The 15,773-nt window shown below is 40.2% G+C and overlaps 1 protein-coding gene across 1 annotated transcript in view; it reads right to left on the bottom strand.

Moving 5' to 3' along the window:
• LOC126100451 (cubilin) overlaps positions 1–15,773 on the bottom strand; it is a 771,806-nt gene that overhangs the window by 260,286 nt on the left and 495,747 nt on the right. Inside the window, exon 45 of the mRNA XM_049911056.1 lies at positions 10,238–10,425. Within this exon, the coding sequence (XP_049767013.1) occupies positions 10,238–10,425 (188 nt within the window). The remainder of the gene's footprint in view (positions 1–10,237; positions 10,426–15,773) is intronic.

Genomic DNA, 15,773 nt, shown 5'->3' with positions numbered 1-15,773 from the left:
AATATGCCATTCCCGGGTGGCCAGGCTGTATGGGAGGGACCTTTTGGTGTGGAAGGGATGACAGCTGTCAATATACAGGTGCTGTTGGTGGTTGGTGAGTATAGTGTGGACAGAAATGTTGACAGAGCCATCAAAGAGGAGGAGGTCAGTGTCAGGAAGGTGGCATGCTGCACTGAGGAGGACCAGGTGAAGCAGATGGGAGAAAAGGTGTTGAGATTGTGAAGGAATGAGGATAGAGTGTTGTGGCCTTGAGTCCAGATCATTATGTCAGCAATGAACATGAACCAGACTAGGGGTTTGGCATTTTGGCAGGCTAGAAAGGTCTCCTCTAGAAGGTCCATAAACAGGTTGGCATAAGAGGATGCCCATGGCTGTGTTTGTATACCTTCCCTTCAATGAAGAAGCAATTGTGGGTCACAATAAAGTCATTAAAGTGTATGAGGAGAGAGGTAGTGGGTTTGTAGTCTGAAGGAAGTTGGGAAAGGTGTTGTTCAATCACTGTAAGACCATGGACAGGGGGGTGTTCATGTAGAGGCAAGTGGCATCAAGTGAAAAATGTGGTTCCATGAAGTAAAAGGGTAGGTATGGTGGAGAATTGGTGAAGGAAGTGGTTGGTTACATGTCATCATGCCCTGAAATGAGGGATATCCTACCCAAGATACTTCCCGCCCTTCCTGAAGTAGTGTTTCATCACCCACCTAACCTCCACAACATTCTAGTCCATCCCTATGCCACTCCCAACCCAAGACCTTGCCACAAGAATCATATGGCTGTGGAAGACTCAGGTGCAAGTCCTGCCAATCCACCCACCCAACTCCTACCATTCCAGTCCTGTCACAGGCTTATCATACCCCATCAGAGGAAGGGACACCTGTGAAAGCAACCATATCATATACCAGCTCTGCTGCAATCACTGTACAACTTTTTGCATTGGTATGACTGCCTACCAGCTGTCCACCAGGATGAAAGGCCACAGCAAATCTGTGGCCAAGAGCAACGCAAAACACCTTGTGACACAACATGCAGTTGAAGATAATATGCTTGATTTCAAAGGCTGCTTCACTTCCTGAGACATCTGGATCTTCTCATCTACCATCAGCTTTGCTGAACTGTGCAGATGGGAATATTCCTTACAACACATTCTCTGCTCCCAAAATTGTCCCACACTCAACCTACAGTACTCACACCCTCCACCCAACAGTTTCCATCCCCTCTGTCCTATCACCTCCTTCCTACTCTCGTGCCCTCGCCCTCTTTGTGTACCATTCTGTGTCAGAACACCTATCCATCTTTCCCCTTCCCTGCTCCTCTCCTCTTTTACTCCTAGTTCCCCTTCCTCGTTTGCCATACGTCCTGTCAGTGCTGCATCTGTTGGCAGTCTAGTTCCTGCACACTACAACAGCACTTTCTTTCCCCCAACCCATACCCTGCTATCCCTTCACCTTCCCCATCCCCTCCAGACTGCTGCTTCCATTCTATGTGACAGCTTTATTCCAAAATGAGCAGCTGCGGATGGTGATGTGTGTGTGAGGTGTGCTTGCTAAAGTGAATGAATGTGTGTGTTTCCTTTTCTGAAGAAGGCTTTGGCCGAAAGTTAATGTGTAAGTGTCTTTTCACTGTGCCTGTCTGCAACTAAATGTGTCATCTTAAGGTGAGCAGCCGTCCATATTCCAGTAGCTGTTCCCATTGTTCAACATGTGATGTGCATGTACACAATACCAGAAACCATCACTCATTGGATTTACCTTCCTAAAGATTTGATATAGTTCGTTATAACTACATTAATACTCTGTAAGTCATCTGGCAGTGTGTGATGGAGGGTACTCCTGTAACCAGTAACGGATTCTCCCTTCACTGTTCCACACATGAATGGAATATCTATAAATATTTATGGATAAAATATTTCAATAATTTACCATACTCAGGTCAAACAGTACCACTAAATAAATCCAAGAGGATATTATAGAGTTAGTTAAAATAGAATGAACTTTATTCAATTGAAGCAGTCTAGAAACTAAGCATTTATTTCTTAAATAAGCTCTTTATTTTCTGTGTATTTAATTGATTATTGCATGAACTTGGCTCTACTGTAAACTCTGAGACAAAGCCACCTATACAAGAAAAAACTGAAAGACAAATAAAGATACTGATCATCTCAAATCCAATGTCACCTTTCTCTCACATGGAACATTACTTTTCACTATCAACATGGCCTTGCCCTACACAAACATCACATACAAGTATGGCCTCCTTGCCTGGTAACACTACTTCTCCCATTGGTCACATGAAAGTTTTCCTAGAACCTTGTTTATTGACATCTTAGCCAATCCATCCTTATCCCCAACTCTTGCACTGTTGAGGGCCATAACTAAATCAAATGAGGATGACTGTTATGGGGAGCAGGATAACCACATCCTACACCAACCAGAAACTGGCCTTCTGGCTTGGTACAGATTTGTCAATGACATCTTGGGGTGCAGACACATGTTAATGAAGAACATTACTTTCTGCAACAATAACTCCTTTCTTAACTCAAATTTACATGGACCTTTTCCAAATCCAAAGCTATCTTCCATTATGTTGATCTCAATCTCATTGAATTCACTTAAATAGCTTGGTCAACATGAAACCTACCAATAAGGAACATTACCTACAGTTCCACGATTGCCATCCCTTTTGTTTCATATACCGTATTTACTCGAATCTAAGCCGCACTTTTTTTCCGGTTTTCGTAATCCAAAAAACCATCTGCGGCTTAGAATCGAGTGCAAAGGAAGCGGAAGTTATGAAAAATGTTGGTACGTGCCGCTACAACTAACTTCTGCTGTCGAATATATGTAGCGCTACGCAAGTATGCTTTGTAGGCACAAAGATAAATATTGGCGCCAAAAGCTCTGCGTCAGTAAATAAATTAAAAAAAAAAAGTGGAAGACGAGCTTTTTTTCTCCACCGCGAGTTTCGACCACTGCATTTTCATACATAATCCAACGAAGTAAATACAAATTCCGTATTGTTCATCTTCGAATGTAGCACAATTTCAGTGTACTACGAAAATCTGACTGGCAAGACTGTTTGGGATGTTTGTCAATATGGCCAACTCTACGTTCTGAATTTTTTCCTATCTGTGAGAAGAGATGGTTGCTAATAGGAACCCGATGAAATTTGAATCACATACAGTATTTTCTACACCATAAGAATAATACGAATATAATCATTTTGCCATGTATTCATTCGTGTTTGCTGCTATCTCATTTAAATCCTATCTGCCTAATAAACTACGAAACTAGAGTGAGACAACAGCAAACGCGGAAGAATATACGTATCGTGTCATGTTTATATTCGTATTATTCTTATGCCTAATAGTGATACAGTCAGAAATGAAGCACGGCGAGTGACTAGATTTTTAACTCTAAGATGACTCTAATTTCTGTGCAGAATTTGATGTAATAAAGAAGCGGCCGCAAAGAGTTTCAAACGGAGAAAAATTTTCACCTAACTCTCGTTCAGAACATGTTCTATCATACGTAGTCTATTATTTGATTCTTATTGATCATTATCAAAGAAAGCAGCAGTGTAAGTAACAACAAATAGCAGTCTCTTGCCATTGTTTCGCTAATGAGACGATTCTTCTTTTTTTTTTTTTTAATTGTACGCGGCGGTAGCACGCACAAAAGCAAGCCATGCCGCGAGCCGCGACAGGCCGTAAACACGCACTATCAGAATGCGACAAACAATGCATGACACAATGCAGTAATGCATTTTCAGCTTAGAGTGACACGCAAACACCTATAACAAAGAAAATGACACTTATCAGATCAAAGCAAAATAAGCAATCGACTCAAACCAGACGAAGCACGTGAAAAAGGAAAGGTACCCGTATAAATACGGACGGAGCGCCTGATGCATAGCAATGGCTACGTGGTAAAGCTTAACTGCTAAGCTTACGACTCGAACTCAACTACTGTAGCTGTATCGTCATTCATTCGACCTAAATTGTGTCTCATATTACAATGGACCAACTTTGTTTCGATTTGGAGGTGCGGATTAAAACTTTTCTCTCCCCTTGAATTTCGAGTCTCAAATTTCAGGTGCGGCTTAGATTCGGGAATTATTTTTTTTTGCCTTTATTTCGAGTCTCATTTTTCAGGTGTGGCTTAGATTCGAGTAAATACGGTACTCCCTTCCTTACAGACAAGGTACCCATGGAATTATTCACATCGAATTTCAGTGTATGTTAACATGGAGAAACATACATTTATGAAAAACATTCAATTGTGAGTGTTGTTTTCATGTTCTTGCAAACATCTGTTATTGAGAATCTACGTTAAGTTATGAGTGTTGGAGCAAATATGCATTATTAGTGTTACTGTAAATAACTAACTTATCAGGTCACATTAGTTTTCTCTCTTGACAGCAGTTCATATTATCTGCATTCATGGTAAATTAACAGTATTGTTAATTTTAGTGATCATAACATGAAAAATGTGTCAGAGAAACAGCAAAATTAACTTTTTCTGTTGTGGTAATAAATATCTTGTTCTGGCTGTAAATTGCCCCAGTTCTAAAAGGCTATTGATAATACTTGTAGCATAACAAACCAATTGACTAAAAGAGAAACAAGAAACTTTATAAAGTTACAACAATATTATATAAAGGATAGATTGCTACCCCCATCCTGGACTTTCCATTGTTTCATTTAAAGTTATTTGATTACTGTTCCATGAAACACTGCACTAGGTACAATGCAGCACTACTGTGTATGCTGTTCTCAGGTACAGGATGAGTAAGCTGCTATATGTAAGCAACTCGAAAATACTCTGACCATTGTCAAATGAAAGGTAGCTGCTGCAAATGAGTTTATTTGGGGGGGGGGGGGGGGGGTCTACTGAGAAGCTGCTGTGAATAAGTGTGTTGGGAGGCATACTGAGAGTCACATATCAGAGATACAAAATGTACCTCAAGTACTATCCTCACCTATGAGTACTGCCTCTTTTGCAGAAAATACAGGATCTACTGCTATTCGTCCATCTGACTGTGAGTGTGTGTGTGTGTGTGTGTGTGTGTGTGTGTGTGTGTGTGTGTGTGTGTGTGTGTGAGTGCGTGTGTGTGTGGTAGGTTTATGGATCCAGCACAGGGAAAACAGTGACCAAGGAGAATCCAGGTCATTACATCCATCTCCCTAATCAAAAAGTACAAAGTGCTGTCTTCCACTGAAGCCAAAACTGATCTAGTGAGACTCACTTCACCCGCTGGGAAATGTGCAGTGTCCTATGTCAAGGGGAGGCAAACACAAAAGAGCAGGGGTCTATTAATGATTGACAGTTCAAATGTACATCTAATGATGGTAGCTTTTACAGAAATGGCAGAAAAGGATGGGAAGGAATGTCATGTGCACACAATGTGTATACTTCGGGGGCCTCATTCTGCGTGCTGAAGAGGCTATTTTGGCAGCCATTGAGGGAACAGGTGCAACCAACTGCAGATTGTTATGCATGTTGGGATGAATGGTGCCTGTGGTTTGGGCCCTGAAGTCATAATTGGATCATTTCATTGACTGTCAGAGAAATTTGACAACACTAGCCTTGCTCATGGACTTTCAACTGAGCTCACAATCTGTATCTTTGTCCTCAGAGCAGATCATGGCCCCCTTGTTCTGAATTGAATGGCAGGCTTGAAATAGATGCTGCAAAGGTTCTGAAACAAGCAGGGCTGTGACTTCTTATGGTTGAGATCTTTAAGGTCCCAAAACAAAGTGCCTGTGTTTGAAGCTCTCCTAAAAAGCACTGAAGTTCACATAACACTAAGTACACAAAGCTGATTAAAACTTGAAATTTTAAGGGATACATTTTTGGGGAAAATATCACAATATGGGCTAATGGTAAAAGGAGGTGATGTATTTGATGCAGTAGGCAAAAATCTCAAAACCATTGAGACAGAAATTGAAGCTGCATGCAAGATTGTTTGAGAAAGATTGAGTCCTCCTATTGACTACCAGTTTCATAACCTGTTGTGACTGAAAACTTTAGAGAAAACTTCATTTCACTTACGTGTATATTCTGCAATCACACTGGTATCACTGGAGAAGACTTGACTTATTCAAAAATCAACTGGGATGATTACAGTTTACTCAGTTGTGAACATGATAAAACATCTTCTGAAACATTACTAAATTCATTATCTCAAACTATTCTAGAACATACAGTTTGGAACCCCAATCTTGATGGATCTAATGGCAACAAATAAGTCTGAAATATTTGAGGATGCCAACATCGAAACTGATATCAGTGACCATGAGGCAATTGCACCAACAATTATTAGCGAAGTACAGAGGGCAAATACAACAACAGAAAAATCTGCATGTCCAACAAACTAGATAAATAAGCAGTAGTGTCAAATCTCAATGAGGGCTTTGAAATTTTTATCACAGGATAGGAACATGTAGATGAACTATCACTCAAGTTTAAAAGAATAGCTAACCATGTTCCCAGTAGGAAATTTTAGGATGGCAGGGACCCATCATGGTGGAGTCACAATAAAGTAGCTTCTGAAAAAGCAGACAACTGCATGACAAGTGTAAAACAAAGCAGATGGCTGTAGATACCGAGAGACTGAATGAAACTCATTTGGCTGCAAAAGAGGAATACATGAAGCCTTCCGTGACTATCATAGCAGAATTCTGTCAAATGATATTTCACAAGATTCAAAGTAATTCTAGTCGTATGTCAAGGTTGTTAGTGGCCCAAAGTTAGTCTCATGTCACTCGTGGCTGAGACAGGAATCGAAATTGATGGCAGCAAGCAAAAGCAAAAATGTTTTCAAATGCCCACTTCCAAAAGAAAAGCCACGTGAATTGCCCAAATTTATTCCTCATATCACTGAAAGATGATTGAATTAAGTATTAGTGTTGCTAATGTGGAAAAACTGAGGAAATCACTGAAATTGAACAAAGCTCCAGGATCCAATGGAATCCTTATCAGATTCCATACTGAATTTGAAGCTGAGTTAGCTCCTCTTTTAAATATAATATATTGTAGATCACTCAAACAAAAACCTGTACCCAGTAGTTGCAAGAAAGTTCATGTCACACCCATCTACTAGATGGGTAGTAAAAATGATCTGTAAAACAACTGTCCAACACCTTTGACATCGATTTGTTGTGGAATCTAAGAACATATTCTGAGCTCAAATGTAAAACTGTGCACTTCACAAAAAGAAAAAAAGTAATACCCTATGACTATAATATCAATGAGTTACTGTTGGAATCAACCTACTCCTTTGATGTCCTACTGACATGGCAGCTGTAAACAAAGAGTAAACAGTGCATCTGACATGGCAGCTGTAAACAAAGAGTAAACAGCAAAATTACTAAACGTAAACACTGGTCATGTGGAAACTACCGCCCTACCCACTGCAACTCATGGGTCATGTGGAGACTACTGTCCTACCCATTACAACTCAAGACTGCTCTGTGCATGTGTGAATCTGGCTGGTTGCGCAGGCCAGAAAAAATTTTCTAGTTAGCATCCGGATTCACGTAGTCAAAAGTGGGAGAAGGTACTACTCATATGTGACAACTGTGGCACATGAGCCTGCTAACAACTGCTCACATGAACCAAATTTATACAGTTGTGTTGTCACACTCATCAAAAGCAGTTGTTGTTACAAAGTATAGCACAGTCTTCATCCTACGGCCTTTGACACATTTTGCTGATGGAAGACACTTGTGTGTGCACAGTGTTTTGTTAACGGTCCATTTCCTTTGCAACTAAAGTTTTATTATTATTTTTTATTTTTCTCCCTTTTATGTTTTATTGGTGCAGTATTATTCTGCAGCAGCGGGATATTCTTTGTTAGAGTGTCAGTTCTTACCATTCAATATTACAAAAAAATTTACTGAAAACTAAAACAATGAAAAATTCCCACAACTCCAAAAATTTCTAGGTTTCTCTTTGTTTTCTCCCAGATGAAAAAGTTCCTGAGTTTTTCCTGAATTTCCCAGTTGTCCCGGAGCATATACACCCTATATAATATAGTACTGTCTGAAAGATGGTAAACAAAAATTCAGTCAGATCTTGATAAGATTTTAAGGTGGAGTAAAGATCGGCCACTTGCTTTAAATGATCAGAAATGTAAAACTGTGTATTTCACAAAACAAAAAAAGTAATAGAACAGTGAATCAGAGCAGAAATCAGTTAACTCATACAAATATCAGGATGTAACACTTTGTAGGGATCTGAAATGGAGTGATCACATGAGTACAGTCATAGGTAAAGCAGGTTGCAGACTTCAGTTTATTGGCCAAATACTAGGGAAATGCAACTAGTCTACAAATTGGATTGCTTATAAATAACTCATGTGACCCAGCCTTGAATATTCCTCAAGTTTGTGGGATTTGTCCAAATACGACTAACAGGGGATATTGAATTTATACGGAGAAGGGCAACACAAATGATCACAGGTTTGTTTACTCATGGGAGAGAGTTACAAAGATGAAGAAACTGATCTGGCAGACTCTTAAAGATGGGTGTAAACTATCCTTAGGGAAAACAAGAACTTCTGATTCATGACTCGACACAATGCACTGCTAATATTTAATTCAGCTGTTAACAACAGGAGCTTTGGCAGCACAGTCATTGCCCACAGCGCATGCACAAATGGTCTTTCTCTGGCTCTCAGCAGGGGGCACTAGGAGCACCACTTTCCTCCAACTGTGAGCATCATCCTGCCCATGTGTATTGCTTACTACTGGCCTTATAAATTTTTACGCCTCTGTCTGATTATCATCAGTTGTACCATGCACCAGTGACAGCAGCAATTACCATCACCTGATGATGTCATGAAATTGCATTAATGGAATTTTGTGCAATTTAGACAATATGATCTGGCAGCAAACCCTAGAAGTGTATTTGCAACAGATTCAATGGGAAAGCTTGAAAAGTCATATCCTTAGAAAGTCTACTTAAAAAGTGTCAAGAACCATGATGCCTCTAGTAACATACTGCAACCATAGGGATTGTGAGGAAAAGATTAGATTAATTACAGCATGCATGGATGCATTGAAACAGTCATTCTCCCCATGCTAATATACGAATGGAATGGGAAAAGACCCTAGGAACTGGTACAATGTGAAGTACCATCTGCCATGCACTTCACAGTGGTTTGCAGAGTATAGATGTATACGTAGATTTCTTCAATGCATACACCAACAGCCTTTTCTAAACATATAAATCACATCTACTTCATAGATCTTCAGGTCTTGTCTGCAAATAAATCTCCCAGACAGTAACCTTCTAGTACTCTGACAAATGGAGCTCTTACTTCTAAAAAACTTAGAATCACCCTCCCATCACAATGGCTTTGAATATTCTTTATACATTACTCTACCAATGGACATGACCTTCACAATCCAAGCCCTGAAGTGAGATCATGTCTCTCTGATATCCTCATCATACAATCATCCCTATTGCATTGGTAATACTTTGCCCCATGCACCCACCCACTAAAGATCACAACAGCCCCATCACTGGTAAATTGTACAACATTTAAGTCGATGCCATACATGAAATCATGTATATTGTTTATCAAGTAACATGTGTTCACTGCACATCATTTTTATAGGAATGACGACTGCTAAACTGGGTGAGTGCCTGAATGGGCGTAGATAAACTCTATGTCTCAGGCACACCTGCTTGCCAGATGCTGAATCTGACCCAAGGCATCTAAGTACCTGCTACATCACAAGAACTATTTGGATTTTCCCAGTCAATACTACTTTTCCCTAAAAATCAGGAGAGGATAACTTGCTTTCAAATCTGTTCATGCAATCCATAATTTTCTTGTCACTAATTTCTGTTAACATAAAATACCCCACTCCTTTTTATTATATTTCACATTTATTCACATACTTGATTACTCTCTTTACTTCTTTTTACTATCTTCATCTCTCCTTCTCCCTTTCTATTTGCCCCACCGCCAGTTTTGTTTTCCTGTTAATTCTTAATCGTATTATTAATTTCACTTCTCATTTCTATTTCTCTATCCATATTTATTTCTCATTTTGTCCTTCTTTCTTCTCTGAACTGCGGACAGCAAAATGCTCTTTGATATCCTACTTTCTCTGACACGACCCCCTTCATATCTGTTTTCCCTCACCCACTCAACAGGTAGTGCACAATAAGCCTATAAAAAGTTTTACTATTTTTTAATGCAAGCATGCAAGCAGAGTCCAATAACTCACTGATATAAAGCTGGCAGGTCTGTTGTACATTAGGCTATTGTCTAGGTCCATGTCAAGCACATCAAGGGAAACACGGCGGCCTTTGGGAACTGTAATTTCATACTGACATGATTGAAATCGATCCCTTGCATTTGGGTATCCAGGACTTGTTACTTCACCTTCTGGCCCTGTTAGCTCCTGGGCACACCCTGCAGAAAGAACCAAATATATGAGTATGTACATAAGAAAATGCACGACATAGCACGGCACATAAATATGATTACTTTATGAATTACTGTAAGGAATTATTGGTTTTGAAATAAGTAATTCCCAGCAAAAAGCAGTGTTTCACATGCAGCTGTTATCCTGTAATTTCACCTCTGGCAGTAGTTCAAATGAATTTTGGCACATTTATTTAGCCCATTACCCACTGACAAGAAAACAGGCCATTGTGCATCACAATACCAGCTCACAAAAAATTGATAATACTAAGTTTCATGAGTGGTTTAAAACAATGAGGTTATGTTACTAGCATACAACTTGTCATACAGGTTTAAAATTCAAATCTGTTTGTTTACTGACAGGAGTAGCACAGTGACAATGAATGATGCAAAATGTTCTGAAAGAAGACATTTTCCTGCATTCAGTATTATTCTATGTGAAACAAATGCTTTGGTTCAAAGGTGATCAGTTACTTTTGTCAACAAGCTACATCATACAAAAATTATGTTATACGCTTCCACTTATCAATGCATCATGAACGACGTGGCAGTGCCAAGTAGGTCAAAATGTTACAACATTCCACATTCCCTCTCAAATGTTGTAATATTCAATTGTAATCAGCTCAGACACTAGTGCAATGGACACAGGCTTCATTGCAACCAATTATGCTAAAAACATACACAGATGTGAGGCTCTATAACTAGAATGAAAAAAGGATAACCAATACATCACCATACACAGCACGAGGGTGACGTTGGAGGGAAGGAAGTCAGGGGGAGAGTACCACAGTTAGAGAACCTTAACCACTTGTTGGTAAATTAAGGTATAGGGAAAAGAGCAAACAGTCTAGATAAATCAACTACAGCTGAAAAGTGAATATGGCCATAGGAAAGAGGATATAAATTTGAGTGAAAATGCAATAATAATATCCATCTGGATACTGAATCTACAGTTGTTTCAGACACAACTATGGACAAGAATTATTAATAATTTTACAGTTAATGTGTACTGACATAACATTAAACATCTGACAGAGACTGCATATTTTAGAAAGTCTAAAAGCAATAGTACTATTTGCCCAGTGACCTCTATCTTTTCTATTTTATTCATGGCTAGGTAAAATATAACAGGAGCTCTGTCAGGGCCTGTCAAATTTGTGTTTGTTTCTGTGCCTCATCTAAATGTGTTGTGCAGACTTCGATCCACCATAGATTGACTTGCATGTCGTGTTTTGTTACATATTCTAGGGATTAATTTCCCAGCTGGTTGCTGATCCACTATTAGCTGGCATAGTTTACATTCATACCAACAGAGACAGTTCAGGAACGGGCCCGACATTTTTGCAATGCTGAAAGGAGCAGTTGTGCCTCAAAGAGCAGCAATAAAAGCTGCAGCAGGAACAGATGCAAGAACTACTCAACAGAACGCAGAATCGCCCCGTACTCACATCACACCGATAGCAGGCTAGGTGCCAGCAGAGAATCTTTCTTCCCTGTCACCCCCTGTGCTGTTCACCAGTTTCAACAAGGCTACAGAAAGATGGTAGAACATCCTGCACCAGTTCTTGCTGCACTGCCTGGTAAGGCATGTCATCAAACCAGCTGATAAAGTTGCCTTGTTATTGTAAAGCAGTGAGAGATTATACAAAATCGTACAGAATTTGAACCCCTTTACCAACCCTGAGAAACTTATCTTTGATGAAATTTGTCAGTTGCTCATGCAGTATTGTGGTCATCAAATCCATGTGGTGGTGGCATGTTTACAGATTAACCACAAGCACCCTCAGCAGTCGTATGCAGCATAGATTGCTGACCTGCAAGCTCTCTTGCACAAGTGTCAGTTTGGGTGTTCCCAATGTGCTACCTTATATGCAGATTCACTAATTAGGGACATTAATGTCTGGTTAACAAACGACCCAGAGGTTCAAAATACAGCACTAGCCCTCTCTGACTCATCTTTTGCCAAAGTCACTGGGATTTCTGACTCACATGAACTTCTGGCAGCAGCAAGGGAGGTAGTCTCTCAACAATCAGAAGAGTATGGTAAAAAACACCAGGTGCCCAATGGGGTGATCCAGATAGCCTTGCTTACCATTGAACCACCATGTGTTGGTGTCATTGATGATCCAACTGCTGCCATAATGGCTCTATGTGTACATCGGGCTCAGCATTTATGCTTCAATTGAAGCATAGTAATCCACTCACAAAATTTTCTGGGTTCTTTCCATCAATCTTCATCTGGACCTGCCTCTGCTCAATGTGCAAGCTAGTGGCCTTTCTCTGATTATCATCTGGTACATATTAAACAGGACTGCCCACATGTAGAGGTCAGGCGTGGTTGCAAAACAGCCCATTTGGCAACTGTTTTGTGACTCAAGGCAAGTCACTGGACAGCCCAGAGTTGCCCTGGACTCTGGGCTGCCTCCGATGCCCTGCAAGCATTGCCCCAGCATATTCTGCTGTAATTAACAGTGGATAAGTGATCGACTGACCATCAGGTTGATGGTCAGGCTAATTAACTTTGATATGTACAGACATTTGGGCTGCCCTGTGTTGCAAGAGCCACTATTCATTTAAGAAGGATATTCTCCACCTCTGTGCATTATAAGAATGTGGAACAGCAAATTATGTTGGTAGTGGAAAATTCATCACCGTTGGTACCAAATGTTTGAGCAATATGCCTTTTCTGTTTTGAGCTGCCAGACAGTTGATAAAGCACATTTAGTTTCTCAATCAGCCCATTTAAAGATTTAGATTCCCTACTATGGTCATATGTGCAGCTGTTTGAGAATACCTTGGGATGTGCCAAAAATTTCAAGGTACTTATCTCCCAGCGAGACCTAAATTTTGCCACCCACACCCCATTCCCTTCTTAATCCATGTCAAGAGCAAGGCTGAGTTACAGCATTGATAGAAAAATTTTGAAATTTGTGGTAAGGTCTTATGGGACCAAACTGCCGAGGTCATCAGTCCCTAAGCTTATGCACTACTTAATCTAACTTTCACTAAGGACAACACACATATATGTCCGAGGGAGGACTTGAACCTCCAACGGGGGCCCTGATAGAATGTTGGCGTTGTTTGTCATATTTTGTGGAGTTAGTAGGCCACCATTTCATAAAGATTCAGGAAGCAGACTGTGTCCTGCACCTTTGCAGTGATTTTAAATGGACAGTCAACGTGAAAAGTGTTGTGGATTAATACCCAGTTCTGTGGCTGGAAGAGTTGTTGGAAATGCTATTTTTCACACGTCACCTTGCACGACACATACCTGCTGTAGCTTTGGACGCAGCTTCTTGGAAATTCTTGTTGTTCAACATGCCCTTTGGACTTCACCATATTAATTGCTTGTGTTTTGGAATCTTGTTGGCATTGGAAATTTGTCAACAATATTTTGAGTAACTGGCTGTGGGCATTTCCTGTTGTGTAAACTACATCGATGACATCTGGGTAATGCACTCTACATGAAAGAAGCATTTGTGAAATCTGCAGGCAGTTTTCCAACACTTAATGGAAAATGGCCCTCATTATAAGCTTGAAAAATATAGTTTTTTCTCCCCAAAGGTGAGAATCTTGGCATATGTGCTTAGCAAAGATGGCCTTATCCCTAAGGATGAGCATGTCATTGAAATTGGCAACCTGCCAGCACCCAAGAACCTGAAGTAGGTTCCAGTCCTTTTTACGTAAGATCTCTTAGTATGCAATGTTCATTCCCCAGGCCATGCATATCTGCCAGCTTCACCAAAAGGACATCAAGTTCATGTGGTCTGGGGACTTACTTCTGAGTCTCTGAAACAGTATCTGTGCTCTGCTCTCTGTTTGTCTTCCTTTATGCTGGGTAAACCATTAACTCTGGCCACCAATGTCTCCCAGTATGTATTGGTTCAGTTCTGTCCAATCAGAATCCAGGTGGCACTGAGCACCCCATTGCTTATGCACTGAAGACACTTTTCCAGGGCACAACGTAGGTGGAAAAGGAGACGCTGGCTATCATTCACAGCATTAAAAGCTTTCATGTTTTCTTCTTCCTACTCGCCACTGACCACAAGACCCTGGTTTCCTTCTTCTGCCCTCACTCTAAGCTACTGGACTGGACTGCTGACCAGTTACAGAGGTGGTCCTTTTTTCTCAGTAATTATAATTATGGCATTTGTTACTGGTCCAAAACCCAGTGTGCTAATGTGGATGTGTTATCACAGTTGTTGGCCAGTACCAATCCGAAGTTTGATTGGCAGGAGGCTCTAGTTTCTGTTTTGCACAATACATGGCAGCAGATATTGCAGGAATTTGCTTTAACAGAACTGGATGTTGTGGCCATTATCCCTCCAGCATTGCATTCTTGCAAACTCCGGTTGCTGCATGTGTTGCACAGGAGTATGTCACACTTGAAGGCTATGGCATGGTCTCATGTCTAGTAGCTGGCAATTGATCATGATATAGAATTCCTGTGCAGGCTGGGCATGGCCTGTAGTCAGAATCAGGCTGTGCCATTTTCCTCTTGTTGGGTGTATACATTGACAAGGAAAAAAAATTCCCGGATTTTCCCCCGAATCCCCGGTTAAAAATACACTTTCTCCCGGGTGAATACACGCTTTTTCTGTGTTAAGTGATAGTATATTTTCCCTTATCAATCCTTTAAATGGTTATGGTTTTATACACAGGCGAAGAATTTAACGGCACTTTAGAAAACAAAAGTCAGGGAAAAAGACACGTTTTGGAAATATCTTTGATGTGCAGCAACCTGTATGCTGCGTATTTTTGTATTACGAAATATACATTGGAATTCCACCAAACACCGCATGTTACTTTCCAAATCATTGAAATCAAGATTGTGATGCGCTTTTGTTAGCCAGTCATAGCTCATGTCACGTGATCTCGCCAGCTGATGATAGCAGATATTCAGAGGATAGGACACGTGATGTAGTCAACCAACAGCAACATCACTGTTACGTAGCACGAACACACAAATGGGGAAAGTTAATAGTTTAAAATAATATACATAGTGTTGCTACAAGAAAAGCAAAGCTTTCACATATAATAATGACCTCAAGCTGCAAGTGAAGCTAAGGTTTTGCGTATAATGTTGATCTTTTTTGCGCGTGTTACGGTACACTTTCAGATGTATCACACAAAAGTGCCAGTAAAATTTTTCGTAATGAAATAAATGTCTGATCTTCAGGGCTCAAAATTCTTGTAAATGGCTCATCATCAACGAGTTGATTTTTAAATTGCTTGTCATCAAAGAGTTGATTTTTAAATGAGAGTCAAATGCTCTGAGATATATGGTACATTCTTGCACATAGTTCAACTTATGTAAAAGGATATTTAATTTGAAA

This window comes from Schistocerca cancellata, chromosome 9 (assembly GCF_023864275.1).
Source record: "Schistocerca cancellata isolate TAMUIC-IGC-003103 chromosome 9, iqSchCanc2.1, whole genome shotgun sequence".
Classification (NCBI taxonomy): Eukaryota; Metazoa; Arthropoda; class Insecta; order Orthoptera; family Acrididae; genus Schistocerca; species Schistocerca cancellata.
This window is presented reverse-complemented; position numbering and strand designations above follow the sequence as displayed.